The 23,020-nt window shown below is 39.0% G+C and overlaps 1 protein-coding gene across 1 annotated transcript in view; it reads right to left on the bottom strand.

The window, feature by feature from the left end:
* Window positions 1–23,020, bottom strand: part of PLEKHA2 (pleckstrin homology domain containing A2) — an 856,672-nt gene that overhangs the window by 107,235 nt on the left and 726,417 nt on the right. The window contains exon 8 of the mRNA XM_044084332.1: window positions 16,307–16,375. Coding sequence (XP_043940267.1) covers window positions 16,307–16,375 — 69 coding nt within the window. The remainder of the gene's footprint in view (window positions 1–16,306; window positions 16,376–23,020) is intronic.

Genomic DNA, 23,020 nt, shown 5'->3' with positions numbered 1-23,020 from the left:
AATGCTCTGCAATTCTAAATTTAACAGGCCTAGATGTCTTCCCCACGTAGAATGCAGAACAACTACACTAATTGTTTGCTATGATGATTGACAGGTGGTCTAGCTTTAGCTTTCCTCACAAACTTCAGAAGGATACAAGGACAGTGACTGTAGCTTGTATAGGAGCACTGTACTGTCTAAAAATAACATGCTGGAATTTAAGGAGAGCCACACATGGGATAAACCATGTTGGAGCTGCCTCTATTCATTACTACTACAGGGGGCAATCCTGGGGTAAATATTCTATTACCCACGCATAGATCCAAGCTGGGTTTCAATATGGACAGGGATGAGATTCATTTTATGTCCACAGGGAATCTGTTCCAGAGAAGTGGCATCCTCTATGAGATATACCTGTCCCTCTAAACATTCTGTTGATCTTGCAGAAGAGGTTTAGACGCCTAGACTGGGTATTTCTGATGCCATCTGACTTGTTGATGTACAGTAAGTTCATTAGTACTAGGTTGGAGGATGCCTTGTATGTCAGACACAGGTCACCTCTTAGCAGTCTGTAGGATACCGAGTATACTGACAGGGCTTTAAGATGGTCCATGCAGAAAATATTGTTTTTGCCTTGTATACTTTTGGAAAGATATTTCTATTGGCATTCCAGTTGTTGCATATGTCTGAACAGATACATGCTAAAGGGGGGCATTATACTCAGTGACTGGCCTAATGAGGGCTGAGTAAAGGAGGACAATGACACCCTTAGATCTAGACACAGCCCCTTTGTTTACAACATGTGCAATATAGAATGACTTTCTTATGGACAGAATGTTTGCTATCTCATTGCAACATTATGCTTCTGAAATTACATAACTAAAAAGGCCTTGTGATTGTCTTTGGCATGGGTAGCTATTTTAACCTCAAACTTGGCTTTGCTGGATTTTATTAAGCTCCTGAATTGTTTAATATTTACTTCAGTTGTAAGAATTGATAAGACTGTACTGTACCGCAATTATCTGGAAACAATGTAATGCGAGTGAAAACGAATGTCTATCTGTTAATTACCCAAACTCATGCTGGACAGGTGCCAGTCTGTCCTTTATGGACTAAGTCTTGTGTATTTTTCAGAATGAATTCCTCAAACACTGTAGTTTATTTAATAAGGCTTTATTAGATGTTCACAATATCCAAATACTGTCTTCATTAACAGTGCTGACAAAGAATTAGTGTTCAAAGTTACTGCACATCATATTCTGATTGTCCTGAACAACATAAACTAATATAGTCTTTATTTGACCTGTCTTCTGTACTCAGGCTCGAGTGTCTGTCTTCTCTGTAATAACAGGTTGAACAAACTAACTAATCTTAACTGACTTCCCTAACTCTATCTTAAGTATATTTAATAATACCAAACCCTGTGATGCTTACTTGGTTCCTTTGGTTTCTAGACTTGGCCTTAATTTAACAGTTTATTAAGGAACATTTTGTAGCTGGCAAGATTGTATATTTCCCTTTCCTTGAGACATTCTGTCTGCACAATTTATGCTTATTTTTCTTTTTTAATAAACTGTTACCAGCAAGGTTATCCTCTCTTTCTGCTTAACTGTCTGTTATGCATAAATGAAACATAATTTCTATTTTACCCTTTAGCCTGTCTAATGTCTAATAACTATTTTAAAATGGAAGTCCCTAATCTAACATCGATGATAATGGCTTTATCTTTCTAGGAATTACTGTTCTTAATTTTGGTGAAAATATTCTTCCTTTTATTGTAAATCATGTTGATATTACAGTTCTACCATGTGAGTTTGTTTCTAGGGTTAGTCCTGCACTTTTTCCTACATCATCTATGCAACTATTTATATGCTGGTATAGTGTGGTAAAGTTTCAGTGTATTCTTATTTATTGTAATTATTGTTTTTTTGTTTAATTTCCTCAAAATCAAACATCTGATGCATATACAGGTGACTTCTGGGTGATAGTAAATTAGTAAGCTGTTTATGTATGTCTGACAGTTAATGTTATGTTACATTTTTTTTTCAGTTTTGTCCCAGTCTGAGAACAGAAGGGTACACAGAAGGCGGCTGTCTTTTGGGGGGGTAGGGGGTGAGGAGGCGTGGTATATGTAAATATACAGCAGCAACTTGAAATGTATGTCTGTGGGTATTGGTGCCTTAACTTTAATTCCAATTTAACACCGGGGGGATACTCAGAAAGTGAGTACCTATTTCCAGATATATTTGCATCCCCACAAACATTTGTTTTCTCACTTTATTATGAACTAGTGTTTGGTCATCTTTGAGCATTAAAACTTGGATACAACTTATTTCTTCTTTTAAATAAAAAAGTGAGATTGAATTTCTTATCCCTTTGTATAATTTTTGTTCAGGCCACCACTAGATGAAAAGGTTGAAAAAACGTCTAAAATGTATCCCAGAACATTTTAAACCCTTGGCGTCTATGTGTCTAGCAGCCCCCGGACCCCTAGCTTAATTTAGTTATTATAGAGAAGTCTTGGTTAGTCACGGTATGTTGAAAGGATGTAGAAAAATGTAAAGTTGAAGCATAAGACTGTATTTCTTTCCTTAATCATGGTTTTCATTCAGGCAATCATTGGATGAAAAGGCTGTTAAAAAATCTAAAACGCATCTCATTGCATCTATAAATCATATGGCTTCTGGGGACCTATAACTCCAATTTAATGTTATCAGAGTGCAGTCGTTCTTATAATGAAATAACTGAAGGGTAAGAAAAAAAGTACTCTGGGTATTGTGAGCAGCATAGCTCACAATGTAACAAATTGCCCTGGTGCACCTGTTTTTCGAGCAAAACACAGCCCCATTCCTGGCTGTCTATTTTATATAGTTAAATTCCCATATTCTTCAAATTCCTCACTACAGAGACTTCTGTTTAGGGCTGATGACAAATAAGCAAATCAAGGAGTCTCTTTATTGCACTTAATTATCACTTTACTGGCTGGTTTCTTGTTCTGCAGGTCTGTAACTGACTGCTAGCTTGCAAGTTCCTGTACTGTGCCTGGATGGATTAATATATGGCAGTGGACCTGAGAAGCTTGTTATCTTTTATTAGGTCTGCTTAGACTGCATACTAATTGGTGCAGGAAGAACTACAGTATGTTCGTTGCTTGACTTCTTGGACAGAGAAAGCCTGTTTCTGCTGTTCAGCACCACAGGACTTGAGTGTCTGTTCCAGCCTTGTGAACCCCAAAGAAAACAGAAGGATTGGGTGGGGTGTAAGGATGGTCAGTTATCTGGAAGACTGAGCATTTGCCTGCCATAGTGGCAGAAAGAAGGAACTTAGACCAAGAGCAGCAGGATTTGTTATTGAGTCACTGGCTTGCCTTCTTCATCATTCTTGGACCGCGCAAACAGGATATTTGTTCGAAGGAGGTATGAGGTTGTTTGAGCCATCTCTAAGGATTACTCTTCCTTTTCTACTTTTGCCTGGTGCTGTTGACCAGTTTTGTTCAAAATCAAGGAGAACACTGTGAGTGACCACTGATTCCCAGGTGAGTCACTCCTGTTTTTATGTTGCAGGTAGCAGTCAAATATAAAGGATGACTTTTAAGGCAGTAACTATTTCCAAATGTTGCTGAGGAAGATAGGAATAAGTTAGCTGCAGTTTATGAGTATTTTTTTAAAGGTGACTTGCTTTTTTATACCTATATACCAGTTGATACTGCATTGTTTTGATGTGTTTACTCTCTATATAGGACTTGCATCCCTTTGTAAACTGATATTACTTTACATATACATTTTGTCATTAAGAAATCATTCATTTAAAGGTATTGATTACTTGATTGCGCTGTCCTTTCAGTATTATTCCTTCCAGCTGCCTCCTCATACTTGAGTATTACATGTGTGTATATATATATATATATATATATATATATATATATATATATATATATATATATATATATGTGTGTGTGTGTGTGTGTGTGTGTGTGTGTCTGTGTGTCTGTGTGTTTGCATTTAATAAAAAAAACTGCTCTAAAATGATGCCCTGTCTTTGTATAATTGTACATATGCAAGAGTGTGCATTAATGAGTTTATTTTAACATGCATACATCATGATAATTAAGTGTCCATGATTGCACCTGATTTTAATGTCCCTTGTACCTGATTCTCTCACCTGGAGATTGAAAGGTATGATGAAGAGACCAGGATGTACTGGGCAGTGGAGAAGCCAAAGTGCTATGTAGTCTTTTTGCCTGGGATGCCAGCTTACCTAAAACCATTCCTGTCTCCAGTTTGGTACTAACCTTGATTTCAGTGTCTTTAGGGCCTTCTTCTTCTTCTTTCGGCTTTTCCCGGTTAGGGGCCACCACAGCGGATCACCTGTCCGCTCATGATTGGCAGTAGAGTTTTATGGTGTCGAGTTGCCAGCCTGGCACCTAACCTTCCATGGAAGGCACACACTCATGCCTAGGGCCAATTTAGAGTGTCCAATCCACCTACAGCATGTCTTTGGGAAGTGGGAGAAAACCGGAGCACCCAGAAGAAACCCACGCGACCACAGGGAGGACATGCAGACTCCGCACAGAAGGCACCCCAGTTGAGGATCGAACCGGAGAACCTCTTGCTGTGAGGCGACATTTAGGGCCTTAATGTTGGGAAATAACTGCCTGTTAACACAAATTTCAGTAGGCCAAAACAAGTAAATACAGCAGAGCCATACAAAAGCAAAACAAAACAAAACAAAATTCCAATTCTTCTCAGGTAATCTGGCTTTACTTAACTTAGATAAGCACTTTTGTTCTAAGATTTCATCAGATCTAACAGCAGAGAGTTCTAAAGACTGAATGATTTGAAGACTAGACAACCATCCACTTTTCCATGGCTTCATCAAATCTAACAGTGGAGAGTTTCAGCTTTTAAATGTATACACTTTGTAACATCAGACATTAGTGCACTACCCTGGTAACTAAATATAAATAAAATAAAATGCAGTCTAAGGGTGTAGGAATTTTCACAGTAGCCCAAAGGAGGGTGAGGAGCTGGGATTGGCTTGGTGTTAGCTGCAATAGTCAAACAGAAGAGGATAAAAGGAAACCCAAGACTAGGTTAAAGAAATATCATGATCTGCATATCGAATGTGGATTGCTACAGAGAAGCCGAAACATGAAAACAGAATAAGGGCATCTGCAAAATCTTTAGTACATTAGTCCCTGTAAATACAAACATTTTCTTAACACTGACCTTTACAAAAGATTACAAACTCCCTTTTTCTATCCTGACCCTATAAAAATGCCATAGGTAAATATGTCTTACTGGCCCAGCTACAATATTGTCTTACTCTAATTGCTACAGCCACTAAAAGAAATGTATTCACCATTCCGTCCATCTCCAATGCTATTTACAGATTCATCACTTTCTACTCAAGAAATAAATACCACTGCAAAACCACTGAAAAAGCTAACTGGCTACCAGTGAAATAACATGATGATTTGCTACTTGCATCTCAACTACTTTTATCAAGAATGACACCTTCTCCCCATTGGCCTCCAGAGTATTCAGAAAAGCAACAAACTACGACCTTAGAAATCTTAACCACTCTTCCAAACCCCCCCCCCCCCCCGCCAAACTAGGCTTCACTGCACAGACCGTGCTTTCTCAGTCCTCTGTCCCAAATTGTGGGAATCTTTCCCTTCTTTTCTTAAAGATCATTCCTCTTTCCCCATATTTCAATCAGAAATAAAAGCAAATTTCAAGGCTGTAGGAAAATCTAATTGTTGTCTCTCTCTTCATGTAACTTCACCCCTTCATAACCCTTTTCCCTTTATATATCTTGCTGTATTTCTGATTCTGATTCTGTCAGCATGCCAGCTCTGATTTCCACTCTGTATATAATGAATGTATGCACTGTGTTTTGTCAGTTACTTTGTATATAATGTTATCTATTGCCTTTATACCCTCAAGCCAACTCTGATATTCACTTTGCATATATGCATGTATTGCATTTTGTCATTCACTTTGTATATAATGTCATGTATCTATACTGTTTACCCCAGGTTGAGACTGAAATGGGTCCCCTGAGATCAATGTTCTACCCTGATTAACAAATTCAAAATAAAAATAAAATAATCCTGGTCTCCTATGCTGATGTCAGATGGCCCAGTAGCCATAGTGACTCCTAAAGTTTAACACGAGTTCTAATGGAGCCAATCAGCTGTCTGTGTGTATCTAAGGTGTATTTTGTGCACTGATACAATAATCAGTTTATTCAAGACTTTTTTCCCACAAAGGTACACAACTTCTATGGACTCAGGATAGTCAGAACTTTGTTCAAAAGTATACACTGAAGGAAGCAAATGGCTGCTCCTGCCATGATTCAAAGGAAGTGAGTAGAGCCTTAACAAATATTTGAAGTGCTGAAAAAGTTGAGTTATACAGTAGAAAACTGAAATGTTGATCAGCTGAACAAGAGTAGTTTCCTATTTTCAAATTTTGAATCAAAGGCAGAAAGTGACTTTGTGACAGGAAAGTAAGCACAGTGGTTTATCTGTTTGCTCTTTCTGTTTAGAGGGACACATTTGCAAAGAATGCCTCAAATACCATATATGCTGTGTTCAGAACATTTAAACAATGAATGAGCAAAACTGTTAAACTGTTTTTTTCTAATGACTGAATGATTTGAAGACTAGACCAAAAGCTACTTTTCCATGCCTCCTGACGTCAGCCTCATGAGAGAGCCTCATGGGTGGAAAGAGGGTAGCTGCATTTAATCAGTCAGGGAGTGGGCATGAACTATATCTTACAGATAACTTCAGGGCCTTTTCTTAAGCTCCCCTACTGTGTGATAACACTGTAGTTGGCAGGCTGGGCAGGCAATGAGATGTGGCCTGTGAGAATATGCCTGCACGAGGCTGTAGGGCAGCTAAGCATAGTCAGCCTACCCACACATCCAGCCTGGCAATCTTTCCAAGTCACGACCTCCACAAGGACACGATAAGAGATCTACCCTTGTCAGAATGCACTTTTTTCCCTCAGGGAGGGCACAGCCATTCTCTCAGACAGCTCCATCAAACAACTCAACCACTAATCAAACTCAGGTGACATGGGCCATACTTAGGGCTTCATTTCTGTAAGCCACAGTAGCTCCAAGGCCTAAAGAGAGGTACCAGGTGTGTTAGGATGGAACTATGTCAGGGATAGTGCTGTAAGTACATTTCTTTGTTTTGTTTTATATCTAGCTCTTTTAAATGATATACTGAGCATTCAAAAGCTAGAGACATACTGTGCTGTTAATATTTGCAATCACATGCAGTGCAATCACAGCAATCACTATAGAGATACCAGTATGTGCAGGAAGAAGGCTAAAAGCCACAATTTCTACACCAGGCACTGGGAGAGGCTATTAACTTGGATATACATTCCCTGATAGAATATTAGCATACATAAAACAACTACAGCCATAGACAATGCATTGCAGGAGACACACCCTGATGAACATCAGCACAAAGCAGTAAGTTGGAATATCTATACGAAGGGTGCTGTGTCTATTTTTCAGGGTACGAGTCACAGGAGTGATTCTTTTCATACAAAGAATGTGTCCACTAACAGAGGAAGAAACACTGACAGATGAGAACTGATTGTTATTTGAAATGAAGGGTTATTTGAGGGATGTCAAGTTTACTGTTTTAATATATAATTCCAACAAGTACCTCAAATGAAAAAAACATCCAGGAAGGGGTTACTACATCTATAGATATTATATATATATCTATATAATATATATATATATATATATATATATATATATATATATATATATATATATATATATATATATATATATATATATATATATATACACACACACACGATAGATAATGGAATCCAGTAATGTGTTGGAGGTGTAAAAGATGGCCCTACAGTTGTCCAGATTCCTAGACTTCAGAGATATGTGGGGACTTATACCAGGGTTACTGATTTGACTTGATGGTACTATAGTGGTAGAGTGTAACTCATTATACCAACTTCTCTCAGAAGTAAAGGCTGACCTCCCAAAACAATAAAATAGACATATCTATGGAGTATGCATATCTGGTAGCAGGAGTCTGCACACAGCCCATGGTCATTTCTGATTAAGCCCTCACCCCCAGAATATCAGCTGTGTATTTTAATAGACAATATTACTCAATGGTCCCAGGTTTACTACCTGAAACTTAACTGTTTTGCAAAATGGAGCAAAGAACTTCTCAATCAAATGACAGTAAAATTTGTAACTGAAAGTTAGTCTTTGCTTGAAGGCTGGGAACAGATAAATTGAGATATGAATATCATGAAATATCAGCCCAGGTGCCAGACAGCTGCTGATGTGAGGGAAGGGTGTGTGAACTGACGGGCAATTACTGGCTCACCTACATTAAGGGATGGGGCTGAAGTTGATTCATGGGAAGGACCCTGACTTCCATGGCTGTCCTGTATTGTGCAGTACCGTGAAGCAAAGCTTCTATATGTGGCAGTATGCATGTATCCATGATTAGCAGCTACAGCAAGGGACTATAAGGGCAGGTACAGAAAACCCAACTCTCATACTGGATGATGTCTCCACTCTTGGCACCGGATTCTCATCTCCCAAGGGAACAAATGGGCTTGTTGACTCTCATCTGTGGACTAGGAGAATGGGTCAACAGAGTGAATAAGGGGGAAGCTTGATGGACATGACGTGAAGTGGGGCCCCAAAAAGTTTAAATAAAAGTATATGAAAAACGTTTGCAGAAAAAGAAGGGAGTCTTATAAAGGAAAGAAGACAGACAGGAGGCTATGAATGCTAAGCCTACAGTGAGTGATCTAACAATGCAAAATCAAATGGAGTTAAATTAGAAACAGATATCTTGGATAAGAAATATGATTTCTTAAAAGACTTACTTAAGGATACTGTTTTTAAAATTATGAATATCAGAAGGCCTTGTTGGTGCAACTAAGACAATAAAGGGCACAAATAATTATTTCAGGGAGTCTTAAAATGACAGATCACATACTGAAAGCTGAATTACTCAATTACTATGCAAATTTATATGCTGATGTGACCAAATGGGGACAGTGAAAAAGATATTCAGCATTATTTGCAGGTGGTGGAAATGACCAAGGTAATGGAAGAACAGGAAAGTGCATTGGTCAGGGTGGTGAAATAGAAGAAGTGATGCTAACATAATAAAGGTTCTAGGGTACCTTTTTTGGTGAGAGTAATTAGTGATGTTATTACTACACAACTAATACTTCAGTCATAGAAACAATTGACAACAGTGGTTTAAGCAAAGGAAGGTAAAGGCCAACACTGATCAATACATACACAGACATAATTTTAAACTATGTACTGTTACAGCAATGTCTACCTAGCTACTAGATTAGCTAGGAAATTGCTAGACATTTCTGCAAATGATCAGTGTGTTTTTGTGGTGGGTGGCACTATTATTACTGATGAAGGCAATGTAAGATAATGAGGATGAATTAGTAATATGAAGCTTAGAAGTGGAAAAGGCATATGATGCAATGGAGTGGTATTACTTGATGAGGGGCTTGTTTGTCTTTGAGGTAAATGAGGAATTAATAGGGTTAATTCTGGCAACATATTCAGATTCAACAACCTGTAAAGAATGCATGGGGGGGGGGGTCTTCTGCTTCCTTTGAGATTAGTAGGAGTGAATCACTAGGGGCATTCACTGTCAGCAATCCCATTTGCCTTATATCTGAACAATCAGCTGCAAAGTTCCATAAACCTAATTTAAAGGGATATAAAATGGGGATGAGGAAGTGAAAAAGGATGATGTGTTGACTGTTTGACAAGGTCACAGTAAGATATGAGCATTGTTTTCTCACAATGGTAAAATTCAACATATTTTTCAAGCATGAGATAAATAAAGCAAAACTAGAGCTGTAGCCATAAATTACAGGTTCCTGTCAGAAGAACGAAGATGCATTCTGTCGAATGCGTCTTTGTCGAACTGTAAATGTCAAAAACGCAAAATGATGAAGTGGCTTTTAAACAAATTCTTTCCCTGGGAAAGAAGTCGCTTGGCCTCTTCCGTCACTTTGCCATTTTCTGCACTGTAATGTGATCTCGGAGTTGGTATATTTAAGTAGGGGAGGTGTGGGGGATGAAGCCTCCTACTGGCTGTTTGCTCTTTTTTGTTTTCGTTCTTTTGTGGTCGATATAACAGCGTTCGATCTTTTGATCATTCGCTGTTATAATATAGATCCTAAATTACATATCAGTACAAAAAGTGAGAAAATAATATACTTTTTCTGGGAAGCTCTTTGTGTTAAATATTTGTGAGCTTGGTTAGGTGAATCAATATAGCATTCAGGCCAATAAAACATATAAGCAACTGCTGTAGAGACTGAAAGCAGAATGTAGGGGATGGAAATGGCAGTTTTTCAATAAGATCATGGTGTACATGTATAATAATATTAATAATAATAATAATAATTATTATTATTATTAGTACTGCGGTGGTGGTGCTGCGGTAGCGTTGTCAACTCACAGCAAGACGTTGTCCATTCAATTCTCAGCTAAAGCATCTTCTGTGTGGAGACATGCATGAAGGGGCGTACCTTCGTTGAAGGTTGTGCGTCAGAACTGGTAACTCAGCACGTAAAAATCTTCTACCAGTCATTAGCAGACTGGATTTCCACTGTGCCGACCCCTAACTGGGAAACTGGGAAAAAGCCGAAAGACACAAACACAAACATTATTATTATTATTATCATTATTATTATTATTATTATTAACATTATTATTGTTGTTATTATCTTTGCCTTTAGTGCTTTATGCATTCCAGTACTTGCCAGTGGATACCTCAGCTCACTTCTTAAACTCAGTAAATAATGAAATAAATTTTATTTGGGATAGTGGGAAACAGAAACTGTCTTGAGAAAAGCTGAAAGATGAGACCGGAATATATTTACTGTTTGTTGTCCAATTTAGTTCTACTAGGTCATCCTCTTTTCAGGGAAGACCCAAGGTTGTATTCATATTGACTGGAGAAATTTGGCCAGGGTATCAGGGACCTTCCCCTATTCTTTCTTTTGGTAAGTGTTATGGTATCTTTATACAACCTCAGTTTAATCTCTCATCAGAAGGATGGCACACACAAAAGTGCTGTACCCCTCTTTTGCTTCACTGTAGTACCAATATTGGGAAATTAATTTAAGTGGTGTGGGAAAAGAACCCACAGCCTTCTGATCTTTCAGAACCAAAGGCGAATGTGCTACCTGTTGAGCCACTGACACTGAAGATAGCAAATAGACACAAATAGCATCTAAACAGTATCTAAGTCCTGATTTCAATCATATTTTGGATGTGATTATTCATTCTAGGTACTTTCCCTGTGACCCTGGTCAAATATTAGTGGCGCATGCTGTACCAAAATATGAGACCTATGACTTCTGACAAACTATGCAAAAATCTAATATAACAAGTTCTTAACTGCTTGATTTGGGAGGCGGACAGTATTAAGTTCTCGCAAAGGGTGGCAAGAACATATTATGTGTTTCTAATAATAATAATAATAAGACATATTTGTTAAATAGGTATGCCCACTGAACACACATGGCCAGGCCCGGTATGGTCCTTATGGTCACTTGCTTAGTATTCTTCCTGTGGTCCTATATGCCTAATCTCCAAGAATACAAGTAAACAGTAACATAATAGAACAAATGTAAGAAATCTCCCACTAGTCCAGTATAAAGTTATCATTTGGTATCCATATGCAAGCATCATTGTTTCAGTATCTTTTAAAGGCAGTGGTTCTGTGTTACATATTCTGCAGCTCCTTCTATCACTTAGAGGTGTAATCTCAGATCCTTTGTAACTTTAACCATTAGCATTCATTAGGTAGCTTGGACTATTAAACTGTACTTCCATTATTCACAAATATAAAGATTGACAGTTGTTATAAAAAAAAAAACAGATGCATTTCTTATTACTGAATTAGAGTATTTACTTAAAAGTATATCATGGCATCTGTTTAAATGTAAACATACGCCAGTACTATATTTTTAAAATTCTACTGACCATTCTTCTGCATCATCTGCTATAAAGATTATATCATCTCTGGATGGTTCACTTTTAGATTTGCACTTCCTAGTAATTGCTGCTTTGGTACTGTCTTATTAAATTTACTAATTCCTGTTCAGCTTTCTCAACTACATGAACTTATCATCCATAATTTTGAAGCATGAATGATACATTGAGCATCACAGCCTTAACCGTCATGTCATCTAATAACTGCAACTCCATTTTAAATATATTCACCATATTGCAAGACCAAATGATATGTCTCCATGTCCAATAGATGCCTGAGTCATAGTCACAACATGTGATGTCTGCCTGGTGGAACTTTATTCACAAAGTAGTTGTATAAAAGAACTTGTGCAAACATTGCCAGACAAACTTACTTAATGTCCAAGACATACTGGTAAATGTATATCCAGGTTTTATCATCTACACTCACCTCTGTTTCTTTAGCCCACTCATTTTTGTCCACACCCTCTGCTACATATCTCATTAAAACCCACTACTCACAGAATCTTTAACAATCCTTCAGATTCGGACTAAGTTTGTCTTTAACTGAATTCCAGGAGCACCCCACACCTCTACATTATATCTACTACTAGCAGATCAAACTATTATTTCTTCCGTTCATAGCCATAAATCCCTTTCACCAAGGCACCTACACAATGATAGCTAACATGTATAAGCAATAGGAAGGTTTCCCTTGAGTACAGCTTCTTGGTACACGATATTTGTTTTCATTTACCTACTGCCTGCTTCAAAACATAAGTGAGTTCTTCTCTTCTTCCAGTTTAATTTCTCCATACCTTTTGAGTTTCTAATACTGTCACGGGAATGGATCCCAGTCCTAAGTTAGGGTATAATTAAAGTTCATAAAATTAGTATTGTTTCAATCTTTGATGTTAGCCAAAAGTGTTCTTCGCAGCACCCCAGTGTGCCCAGAACTGACTCCTTCTGCAATTCCTATGGAGTTACATGCACTGGTAACATATCTAAATATGAATGTATACTCTTTTTTATTAGAGCCATTGCTCCTACTGCTTTTGGAACTGTCTGGGTATCTTTCTTCCACATCACTGTCTTTTCTGTCTGCAAATCCTGATATTTTGTGATTTTGTGTCTCTCTGTACATGAGATACTGTAATCACTAGGTATATCAATTTCAGTAATTAATGCTACTTTTTTTCATGGACTACTATATTTGGTTTTCTCACATCTATTTATTGAACTGTTGATAATGAGTTATCCCATGTGATACTGTAGAGGAGATACTGTAATCACTAGGTATATCAACTTCAGTAATTAATGCTACTTTTTTCTTTTTTTTCATGGGTTTTCTCACATCTATTTATTGAACTGTTGGTAATGTGACATACACTTCATCATTCTCTATGATGACTTGTGGTTCGTGATTCCAGTCCTTCTCAACTGCATCTATATTGTAATGTTTACACAATCCCCAATGCAGTAGTCTTACCACATTATTATGTCTTTCAGTTTACAGGTCCTCTACCACAAAATTATCACACCCAGCAACAAGATGTGTGACTGTTTCCAATGCTTTTTTACAGAAGCTATATTTACCTGCTATTCCCACATGTTCACTGGACTTTGTAATCAAATGTGTATGTAGTCCACTATCCTGGGCTGCCATTATTAACCTTTCATCCTTTGGTTTCATTTCACCTGTCATTAGCCATACCTGCTTTAAATATTGATCAACATAAGGTTTTTCCAGAAGATCTCTATACTTGCTACTATATTTGTGGCTTTTCTACATTTCTTTCCTTCTCATCTGCTCCTTCTCCTTGTATTCAGTTACCGTGTGATTTTTGTCTACTTTTGGTTTGATTTCCATTCCCACTTGACACTGGAAGGCTTCAGCTAAATTAAGCAGAGAGATCATCTTAGACTTCTTCTCCTCATATTTTAAAAGTTTCACTATGATAGGATCTGATGAGGTCACCAAATATGTATACATGTACAGATCTGCAGTTGTGGGACTGCAATCAATTTTGAGAACACTCATCTCTATCAGAGCGTGGAATATAAAATCTTGGTATACACTTATTTATTTATTTTTTTATCATTTGTTAAGAGTGAAGCATTTTTCGTGTTTTTCTGTCCAACTGACTCAATACCTTTTGGGGTCAGTCAGTCAAACCAAAACTGTAAGAACTGTAGAACAGGAGGCGCAAATTGGTTTAGAGCTTGGACTTGATTTGTAGATGTCAAGGCAGCTTTCAATAGTAGTTTTAGTCTTCTGAAGTATTCCTTTCTGCGTTTTATTCGCATCTGCTCATGTTTTATTGCCGATCCTTCATCGGTTCCTAAATATTTATAACTCCTTCCTGCTCAAGTGCCTTTATATCACATTCCTTTCCCAGACTGATATTTTCTTGGTACTGTAACTTTTCTGCTTTAAAGGTGTTTTTGCACATTTATCAAGACCAGATGTCATTCTTATATCATCTGAGGAAGTTTTTACCCGTTCCACCTGTTTCTCCTTACTCTGGGGACTCATTGTTCATCATGCTGTGACATTACCTGCACTGGAGTTTCTACACTAAATTCTTTACTTTGCAGGTATTCCATAACTTCATTTTCTACTTGTTTAACTTCTAACTTACTAATCCTATGTTCTATGTTTCCCCTCTGAATATCTTTTACCTGGAAATTCTGGGCCTCTTGCATAATAATAGCAATACATAATGTCTTCCTTATCATCAATGGTCCACTCTTTCATATATGACTCTTTTTAGCCTGTTAGTTGTTCTGTTTTTTTGTGGATTACTACTTTCTTCTGCAATGGGGGGGGTGGTGGTGTATCCACCCCAGAGCCTGGCCTAACCCCACTGTAGGAATGTTTCCATGTCTTAAGGATTCTACAGTCATTTTCCAGTCCTGGAACCAGTGCACACACCAGGATTGGGCACTTTTATGGAACTTGTGCACACAGCTATCTTTGTTATTTTTAACCTACCTCTCTCCATGATATATGCTGTATAAGATGCAGTCTACATATCAGTGTTGTCTTGGTGAGATTTTAGGAAAACAGGGTGTACCATGTGAAGGCACTCACCAACACTTAAGATGAATTCAGTTCCAACAATTCTACTCTCCTTTTCTTGCTAATTTCATCACCTCCCCATTCAGACCCCAAAGTGAGTTCTCCCATTGTATGACTAGAATAACACCCTCCCAGATACTGTCTAACTTATTCCCTTCAGTTTACTGAGGTTTTCAGATTTAGCACTAAAAAGTTTTATCTACATTATATGCAAAGTTTTTGTATATGACATCATGCTGGTGCACAAATCACAATTTTATTTTATATTTTATTAGATAAATGCTAAAGTTATAAATCACTGTATGATTGGATTGTAAGCGCATGTTATTTTTTATGCTGAAGAGAAGTAAATAAGTCTATAGCATACATTTCTTGGGTTACTTGCCTGTTAATACACATGGATTTCAGTTTCTCACTTTCACTACATGAGACATCAGCATTTCTGCTCTGTACACAGCACCTGGACCGTATCTCTGCTCCATACTTAATATTTAAACCTTGGTCTGGTGACAACATACTGAATCCCCTAGCATCATCACACAAGGATATAGCAGTGGAGTTTATCTGCAGTCGTGAGCTGAATTCCCTCATAATGTACGAATGACTCTGACGAAGTTAATTAATCTGGCTGGTACTCTGAGATGCTCCTGGAAACAGGCACTTGTGCCTAATACATCTTCCTGGTTAGGAAGCAAATAAAATAGCAATCGCATACTCATTAAATAAATAAACATTCCCTGGACTAGTTCTGCTTTACTCCTTCACAGATAACTGGCTCACAGACTTATCTGCACCTGCATTACTCAGGTCTTGGTTTTGTTGTCATAGCAGTTCCTAGTGACACATTAAAGCCTTAGAAGGAAGAGATGGAGAAGCAGAGCAGCAGGTACTTTTCACCACATGTGACAAGTAGACGAAACAGATGCAGAGTCTCCTTCTAACATCTAAGTTGCCCATATGTTTCCTGTTACCTTCATTTATGGGGCTATGCAGAATGTATGTACTGCCATGGTGCCCATGTTCTAAATTACTCAGAGACAGTACCAAAGCACCTGAAAAAAATCGGGTACTCTTCACCAATAAAACAGATCAGATGCCATCTGTATAAAATTAAGCTAACCAGATCTAAATCTGGCTTGTTTCATGCACAACTGCTATGATAATTAAGAGATGCTGACATTTCATATATAAATCAGTTATGCTTACCGTTTCTGATTTGTAGTAACTAACTGAACTTTCACTTAATGCAAAGTAGCGACGTTTCCAACTCTTCCTCTGAAACACAAACACAGCAAATGAGGAAAGCATTTCTAAGATCCTGCTGGATGGACACTCAACAGCATACTGAAATTAAAAATATTTTGTAACACATAAAATGGGGGAATATCTGTTCTCTGCATACCTCTCAAATTCTGATCATCAAATGTCACACTGTCCTTTAAAAAATGTATTGTATTGTCGGAAATTAAAAAGGAAGATGTTTACATGATAATAAATCAAAATATCAGACCATGTACACTTAGTTGTACAGACTCTTAGTATTTGATTTAGTTCACTGACTTTGTAAATTATGTCACTTTTCAATTTCTTTATTATAATTTCTAAAAACAAGAATCAAACGATACACTTGCAATAAGCGTGTGCAATGAGGATCTCCACGAGAACAAATAAAAAACATATTTTACATAATGAAAAGTAATCTATGATAATACATTGAAAAGCTTTACCAAAAAAATCCTTCCATATGATGACTAATTTCTGAAATGTATTACTCATTGTAAAAGCATATACATTTTAATAAATATTTAAGAAATGTAATAGTGAAATATATTCAAAGATGGGTTCACTGCTAAGTCTCCCTTGCAAATATATGCTATTCAAGTAGCACTGAACACATTCATGAAATATAAGTCTCTGTGTCATTTCCACCATGGAGACTTCCCAAAAAAACTGAAGACCAGACCACAGTCTAAAGAATATGACCTATAGCCACAAACATGTTACTATCAATGTACCAAACAGGAGTAACCATATGCCTTCGACATGTAAGCTAAGCAAACGAGGAAGTGGACCAATCCAGCAAATAAATTCAAAACCAAATTAAAAACTGAACTTTTAAAAGCCTTGACTCATGGCAGAAGGTTTTAGAACAGCTGCATAAATTATATTTAAAATGTAAATGCACCTAAGGGGAACATTTTTTATCAAAGCATAACTGATGTTAAAAAAGCTAGAAAGGGACAAAATCTAACCTTTTATAAATAAGAATGTTATCCTTACAGATTTTTGATTTTTTTCTTAAAGCATTTGGATTCTGAGTGAATCAGCTGAATGATGACAAAAAGAGCATATAATTTACATGAATATATCAGTTCTTGAAAATAACGAATTAACATTTTTAGAACTAAATGCAGATTAAGAACATTTGCAGTATTCCTTTTTAGAAATGGCAGTGATAAAGGAAAGTAATGAACAAGTATGTATGCCAAAACTAAACCCATTCATTTATGTTCTCTAATAATGGTCTTAATGTATTAAGAATAGAAGCCGTAGTGGTGCAGCGGTAGCATTGTCGTCTCACAGCAAGAGGTTCTCCTGTTCGATTCTCGGCTGGAGCGCCTTCTGTGTGGAGTCTGCATGTCCTCCCTGCAGTCGAGTGGCGTGCAAAAGACATATGTGAATGGGCGTGCCTTTGTTGAAGGTTGGGCATCAGCCTGGCACTGTAAAAATCTACTGCCAATCATTAGCGGACTGAAGTTCTGCTGTGGCGACACCTAACCAGGAAAAGCCGAAAGAAGAACAACAAGTAAATCTATGAGAAGCCATGGTAAACCTTGAGACTGAAATCACCACACTATTTCTAAACCATGGCAGTTGAAAGTTATACTTTTCTGATTGGCTTCACATTGTACCACTGTGAAAATCCAGACTTATTTCTGAGTTGTGGTTAATATGCTAGAATCAGCTGTCAGTCTACATCAACAGGCAGTTCAAGTGACCCAGGAAAAAATAATTTTATATGACTATGATACCAGTTAGTTTTTTGTGTTCTGCATTTTACCACACATCCTGAAACTGTACCCACAAATGATACATTTTACTCTGCTTACCTCATAAAACATTTTTCATATAATATTCTGAATAAAATGCTGTAATATGATATGCAACTTGATAAGACTAAATATGTTATGATGTGTGAATGGCATTCTGAATGATTCTGTCACAGTATATGTATTAATCTGAAGTAGTTTACTTCATTTGCTCTTCAACCTGTGGGTCCTCAGATCCATATCGGATCCGACACAGCCGCATTTTCCAGCTATGGCTCTGAGCTCCATGCTCCTCCCCCTACCCATAATGTCCCTTCTCCCTTTAGATCTTGTTTGCCGCCTGAGAGGAAGCAGCGTGGTCTGAGCTCCACAGCAATTTGATAGCATAAATTTTAAACTTTTTGACTTTCTAACTATCCTTTTCACTCCTAACCTTTTTCTATACCTTCATGGGGTTCTTCGTAGCTTGTTCTTGTAGGCTTTTCTATCTTCCTCCCCTCTTCTCTTTCTTAGTGATAGTGTGTGTGTGTGTGTGTGTGTGTGTGTGTGTGTGTGTGTGTGTGTGTGTGTGTGTGTGTGTGTGAGTGTGTGTTCTGCAAATCTCAGGCATTTTCTGGGGATGCTCAGGACTCACATTCCCCCAGGGGCAGAGGCGGATACGACAGATGCCAGCCTAGAGGCAGAGGGGGTCCTAGGAATTTCTGGTCACGAGAATTTTTCTCAGATAAACCCAGACAGCAACCCTTAGGGGTTGCCCAGCTGTCCATCTCTGGAGGCAGTTGGGGGTCATCTGTCACTCCACCCACTAGCATGGGAGTCCACCACTTCCGATCAGTGGGTGCTGTGGGTCATATCCACCGGATATTTCGTTCCCTTTAAGGATTTATCTCCTTCCAACAAAACTCTCCCGGATGTCCCACCCATGCAGCAGGAGGAAGCAGCAGTGCAGGTATACTCACTGTTGTGAAAACGAGTCATCCAACCGGTCACCCCAGACCAGTCCGGATCCAGGGTTTACTCCAGGTTCTTTTTACTGGCAAAAAAGATGGGGGACCTCAGACCAATATTGGATCTGTCCCAAATGAACCTGTCAGTAACCAAGACAAAACTCTGAATGGTCATGATTCAATCTATTCTGTCTTATCTGCAGGACAGAGACTGGATGTGCTCGACTGACCTCCAGGATGCGTACTATCACATCAAAATGCACAGGCACTCCCGGAGGTTCCTTCGCTTCCAGCTGGGAGCCAGTCATTACCAATTCTGAGCCCTCCCCTTTAGTCTCACCACAGCCCTTCCAGATGTTTACCTAGGTAATGGTAGTAGTAGCGGCTCACCTGAGGCTTCAGGGCATTCAGGTCTTTCCGTACTTGGATGACTAGCTCTTTACCGCCTCCTCAGAGTATCTGCTATGTCAAGCCAGCAACTCCTTCCTTCAGTTAGCCAACAAGTTGGGCATTACTATCAATATGAACAAGTCTGCTCTTCACCTAGTTCATATTCTAGATTTCATTGGGGCACAGCTGGACACTATACAATTGAAGGTGTTCCTCACTTCAGATAGGATACGCATCTTGAGGCTACATGTCTTACACATTCTCCAGACTCATTTACCATCAGCCGAAGCAGTGTTAAGAGTTTTAGGTTCTATGGCGGCCACAATAAATCTTCTCCCCATGGCACAACCTTCACATGAGGGTACTATAGTGGACTCAAGCGGTTCAGTGGTCACTGTTAAACTTCCGCTTGTCTTTTCCAGTGAGAATTTCAAAAGCATGCAGGGAATCCCTTTGGTGATGGATTCAGTCCCCGGATCTCCTCAAGAGATGTCCTTTCAACCTCCTTTACCCCAAACCATGGTGACCATGGATGCCTCCCTACTTGGGGGGGGGTATTGCTTAAGAAGGAGAGTCCAAGTCACATGGTCCCCTTCTGAGACCTATCGGCACATCAATGTTCTAGAGATGAGAGCGGTTCTTTTTACGTTGCAGGCCCTGCATGCTCATCTTCCTCTGGGAAAGATTGAAATTCAGATGGGCAATATGTTAGTGGTCTGGTATATTAACAAACAGAGGGGAACCAGATCTTATTCCTTATGTCGAGAGGCCATGAGAGTGTGGGAATAAGCGATCTCCACCGGTCGTTTTCTGGTGGCAACGCACATCCCGGGACGGTCCAACATCTTAGCGGAGAGGCTCAGCAGATCCATCCTGATGCCTTATGAGTGGTCTCTGAAACCTTCTGTAGCGGAACAGATCTTTCTAGAGTGGGGTCGTCCTTGCTGCGATTTCTTCACATTTCCTTCCAATGCAAAATGCAGCGAGTTTTTCGCTCTGAACCCCCCTCCGGGGGAAGCCCCCAGAAATGCTCTGATTCATGCTTGGCTTACTGGGCTCCTTTATGCATATCCTCCTCTTCCCCTCATGTCGAAGTTTCTGCAGAAAGCCCGAAGGCTGGGAGCACTGTGATCCTCATTGCCCCATTCTGGCCTTGACAGGTTTGTTTTCCCTTACTCAGGTCTCACCTAGTTGTTCCACCATGGACCTTGGATCCAGTCCCGGATCTGCTTTCACATCCCCCGGGGACTCCTCATCCAGATCTGGACAGTCTGAAGCTCACTGCTTGGCTGCTCCGGTTCCCATGATTCTTAGGACTCCTGTTCTATCATCTCCTGTTTAATCTATTCTGATGGCGGCTCATAAATCGCCCACCAGAAAAGTTGATCATAGTAAATGGAAATGTTTGTCTATTTGGGCCATTCAGAGGTCTTTGGACCCTTTCACTGCACCACTTTCAGAGGTTTTAGATTTTCTAGCTAGCATTTTTCATCAAGGCGCTAGTTCCTCGATGGTGAAAGTCCAACTAACCGCCATTTCTAATTTTCATGTTGGGGTGGACATGTCTTCGTTGGCTTCTTTGAAACTTTGTAAAACCTTTCTCAAAGGTGCTTTTCTTGTCAGATCCCCAGTTAAGGATCTCATTTCTCCGTGGGACCTCACTTTGTTATTGCAGGCATTAGTTTCTCCTCCTTTTGAGCCTGCAGCATCTGTGGATCTACAATTTGTGACCTGGAAAACTCCCTTCTTGGTTGCCATTACATCTGCTAGAAGGGTGTCGGAGCTTCAAGCTCTTTCTATCAAAGTCCCTTACATGATCTTTCACTAGGATAGAGTGTCACTAGGCACTAACCCATCCTTCCTTCCCAAGGTAGCCTCGGAGGACAATATTAATCAGATTATTAATTTACCAGTATTTTTTCTGAACTACCAGAACAAAGGGGAATACAAATTACATTTACTGGACGTACACAGGCAGATGAGGTTTTATTTGCACAGGACTAAACCTTTCCACAAGTCTGATCAGCTTTTTGTGTCCTATGCCAAGCCCTTCTTAGGCAAACCTGTCTCAAAAGTGACTATTGTTCACTGGACTATTGCTCGCTGGATTTCTCAATGCATTGGCCAGGCTTACTCAGATAGAGGTTTGTCTCTTCCAGGAAGAGTGAAGGCTTATTTGACCCGATCTATGGCTACATCAGCAGCCTTTTGGTCTAGGGTCTCTTTGGATGAGATTTGTTCAGCTGCTACTTGGGCTTCATCTCACACTTTTATTTCTCTTTATAAACAAGATTTGGTCTCTAGGAGTAGAGAATCCTTTGGTTCTGTGGTGCTCCGGAATATCCTTCCATGAGGGCCTCCCAAGAGTTTGGTAGCTGGGGATTCTGTCCCACAGGTTGAAGAGCAAATGAAGTAAACTACTTCAGATAAAGACATTATGTACTCAACATAACGTTCCATCTGAGTAGTTCTACTTCATTTGTCTTCAACTGTCCCTCCCCTTCCCCCTAATCTTATCCTTTAGGATACGATATGTCCTTTGTACCAGACAATTATTGCTGGGATCTTTGGTTATGTCAGGGCTAAAGTTCTTTTGTGATGTTTTGTGTTGGAGGATAAGGTGTTATTTGGTTGGGTATTTGTTACCTGTTAGGAAGCAAACTCGATCTGAACGGAGAAGAGAGACAGGGGCATTATGGGTAGGGGAGGAGCATGGAGCTTGGAGCCGTAGCTGGAAAATGCGGCTGTGTCAGATCCGATATGGATCTGAGGATCCACAGGTTGAAGACAAATCAAGAAGAACTACTCAAATGGAACATTATGGTGAGTACATAACTTCTTTTTTTCTGCCATTACATCAAATAATGCAAATAATGATGCAAAATCAAGTATTAATTAATGGTTCCTTACAATAAGTTCTAGAAGACTGTCACAGCAACTTAGCACAATGACAGACAGAACTGGCAGTGTGTGAATGGTCATACAATGGCTTGGAACAGCTATGAATCTATGAATTTAGAATATGTAGGATGGTAGAAAAGATAAGCCTCTTTCATATTATTTATTTTGCAAAAATGCACATTTCCCATTTAAAACTGGATCACTCTGTACATCAGACAACATTCTCTTCACAAGTGTTCCATATTACAACCCCAAGTAACATTTCACCAGGAAATCAATGATCTTTGGGTAGAACACAACTTTTGCGACACACAAGCAACCTCCTCCCTCCAACACACCCCAAACAACACATAGCCCACAAACTCAGTGTGCCACACAACCACAGCCCATAAGGCAAAACAACATACCCAACACACTAGTGATAGGTGACTCTATAGTCAGGCACACTGATGTCCCACTCACCAGACTAGACAAAGAGAAGGTCACTGTCAGCTGCTTGTCGGGTGCCAGAATCCGCCACATAATGCATGCACTCAGGTCACTACAAGGCAAGTACAAATATAACTGTGTCATTGTCCATGTTGGTGTAAATGACCTGAGACGTACCTCCATGAACTACATGAAAAGAAACA

This window comes from Protopterus annectens, chromosome 9.part0 (assembly GCF_019279795.1).
Source record: "Protopterus annectens isolate FY-2018-M chromosome 9.part0, PAN1.0, whole genome shotgun sequence".
Lineage (NCBI taxonomy): Eukaryota > Metazoa > Chordata > Ceratodontiformes > Protopteridae > Protopterus > Protopterus annectens.
The sequence above is the reverse complement of the archived record's forward strand: the minus strand, read 5'-3'. Positions and strand labels throughout refer to the sequence as shown.